The 1,584-nt window shown below is 39.1% G+C and overlaps 1 protein-coding gene across 1 annotated transcript; it reads left to right on the forward strand.

The window, feature by feature from the left end:
* Positions 1–928: 928 nt before the first annotated feature.
* Tsp_13032 (hypothetical protein) lies at positions 929–1,552 on the forward strand. Its single transcript, XM_003368335.1, has 3 exons — positions 929–1,058; positions 1,138–1,238; positions 1,481–1,552. Exons 1-3 carry the CDS (start codon positions 929–931, stop codon positions 1,550–1,552), a joined length of 303 nt encoding a protein of 100 aa, XP_003368383.1.
* The last annotated feature ends 32 nt before the right edge of the window (positions 1,553–1,584 follow it).

Consider the following 1,584-nt stretch of genomic DNA (forward strand, 5'->3'; position numbering starts at 1 on the left):
CGCTTCCACCCGTATATCTAACGACCCGCAGTTGCTTTTCGTCATAAATTCTATCTGTCATCAGTAACCAGCAACAGGGTTTCCTGATAGCACCTAGTTGATTTATGTTTCCATTACTGCCTATTCTTGTATCAGGAGTTGGAGTAGTTTGTTAAACCCAAGTTTGTTTCTACCCGCTTTTTTGCTGAGCTGATTTTGCTAACTTTCCAAGTGGTTATTGGTTATAATATGTACATTATGTGCATTCCAAAGCGGCAGTCTATCATCGGTCATTTACTCCTGCCTGAAGTATTGAAATAAAGCTAATGTACTACCCGCGGTGCCGGCTTCGAGCAGGCTAACACCCGTATCAGCTTGCGGTACAGGGAGGAAAGAGGTAACTAGGAGCTTTTTTATCTTTCTTTTTGTCTCTTCTTCAGTTCAATATCGTGTTCAATATCAATTGTTCAATATCGACTTTCCAATGAAATTGTGAAAATTGAAATTTCCATTGAAATTCAGGGAGATTTTTTTCAAAAAAAATAAATTTGAAAAATTTTGTTTAGAATTTAAAATGTTTAAAAATCATTTTTATCTGAAATTGAAAAAAAACAATACTGCTAAAAATGAATTTAATAATTAACTGTGGTGATCGGTTGTTTTCGTGAGAGTAATGTGCCGGGCTTTTCCTTCATCCATGCTTACTTTCTGCTGTCTCTGTTGCCGCAGATGGGGTTTTGAGCATTGTGAGACAAGTACATCATGAAATGCAAGATATAGCAATTTAAACAAGAGTAGAATAAAATGAGCAACCGCCGAGAAGGAGAGAGCTACAAACTAACACACACACACACACACACACACACACACACACACACACACACACACACACACACACACACACACACACACACACACACAAACGCAATCACACTCACCAACAAATAGTATGCTCGTTGAGGACACAAGTGAAAACTGTCCTTCAGTGACAGAGGTTCAACGTGACAACGTGACGGGACGGATGAAGTGCTGGATGTTGACAGTAGGCGCGCCAATTGCTGCATCCAGTCAATTTCCACGTCAGTAATCCATGGACAAGAACGTATTGGTCGTTTGACTCTCACCGTCAGCTGCGCCCTTTTTTTTGTTGTGAAGCAGAGCTGAGGCATGATAGTGGTCGTTATCATAGACCATCGTCAGGGGTAGGCAAACGTTTTAAAACATTTATCGAATGTGATAGTGCGCTGAGCTTTCCGCGCGTTAGTTATATGAGCAATGAGTAGTTGAATAAATGCTTATTTCAACTGACAAATTGGATATTGCACTACTCTTTATAATATGCTTTTATTTAAGCTGCAGAAAATTGTTTTCAAACGTATATTTTTAGGAATGAAAAATTTTACGCTATTTAGTTTTTTCGAACTTCAAATTTAATTCATTATTTATGTTGGCGACGCAAATATGCCAACTGGCAGTGGACTGTATTCTTAATGATTTTCAGCGCGCAGTTCGGATTGACACACAGCAGAGCCGAAGAGCCGTGGTCGATGCAATGAAAACAATCACAAGTTGATGCTCAAACTTTATTGTGATTAAGGACGAGAC

Source organism: Trichinella spiralis (assembly GCF_000181795.1).
Source record: "Trichinella spiralis strain ISS 195 chromosome Unknown Scfld2648, whole genome shotgun sequence".
Lineage (NCBI taxonomy): Eukaryota > Metazoa > Nematoda > Enoplea > Trichinellida > Trichinellidae > Trichinella > Trichinella spiralis.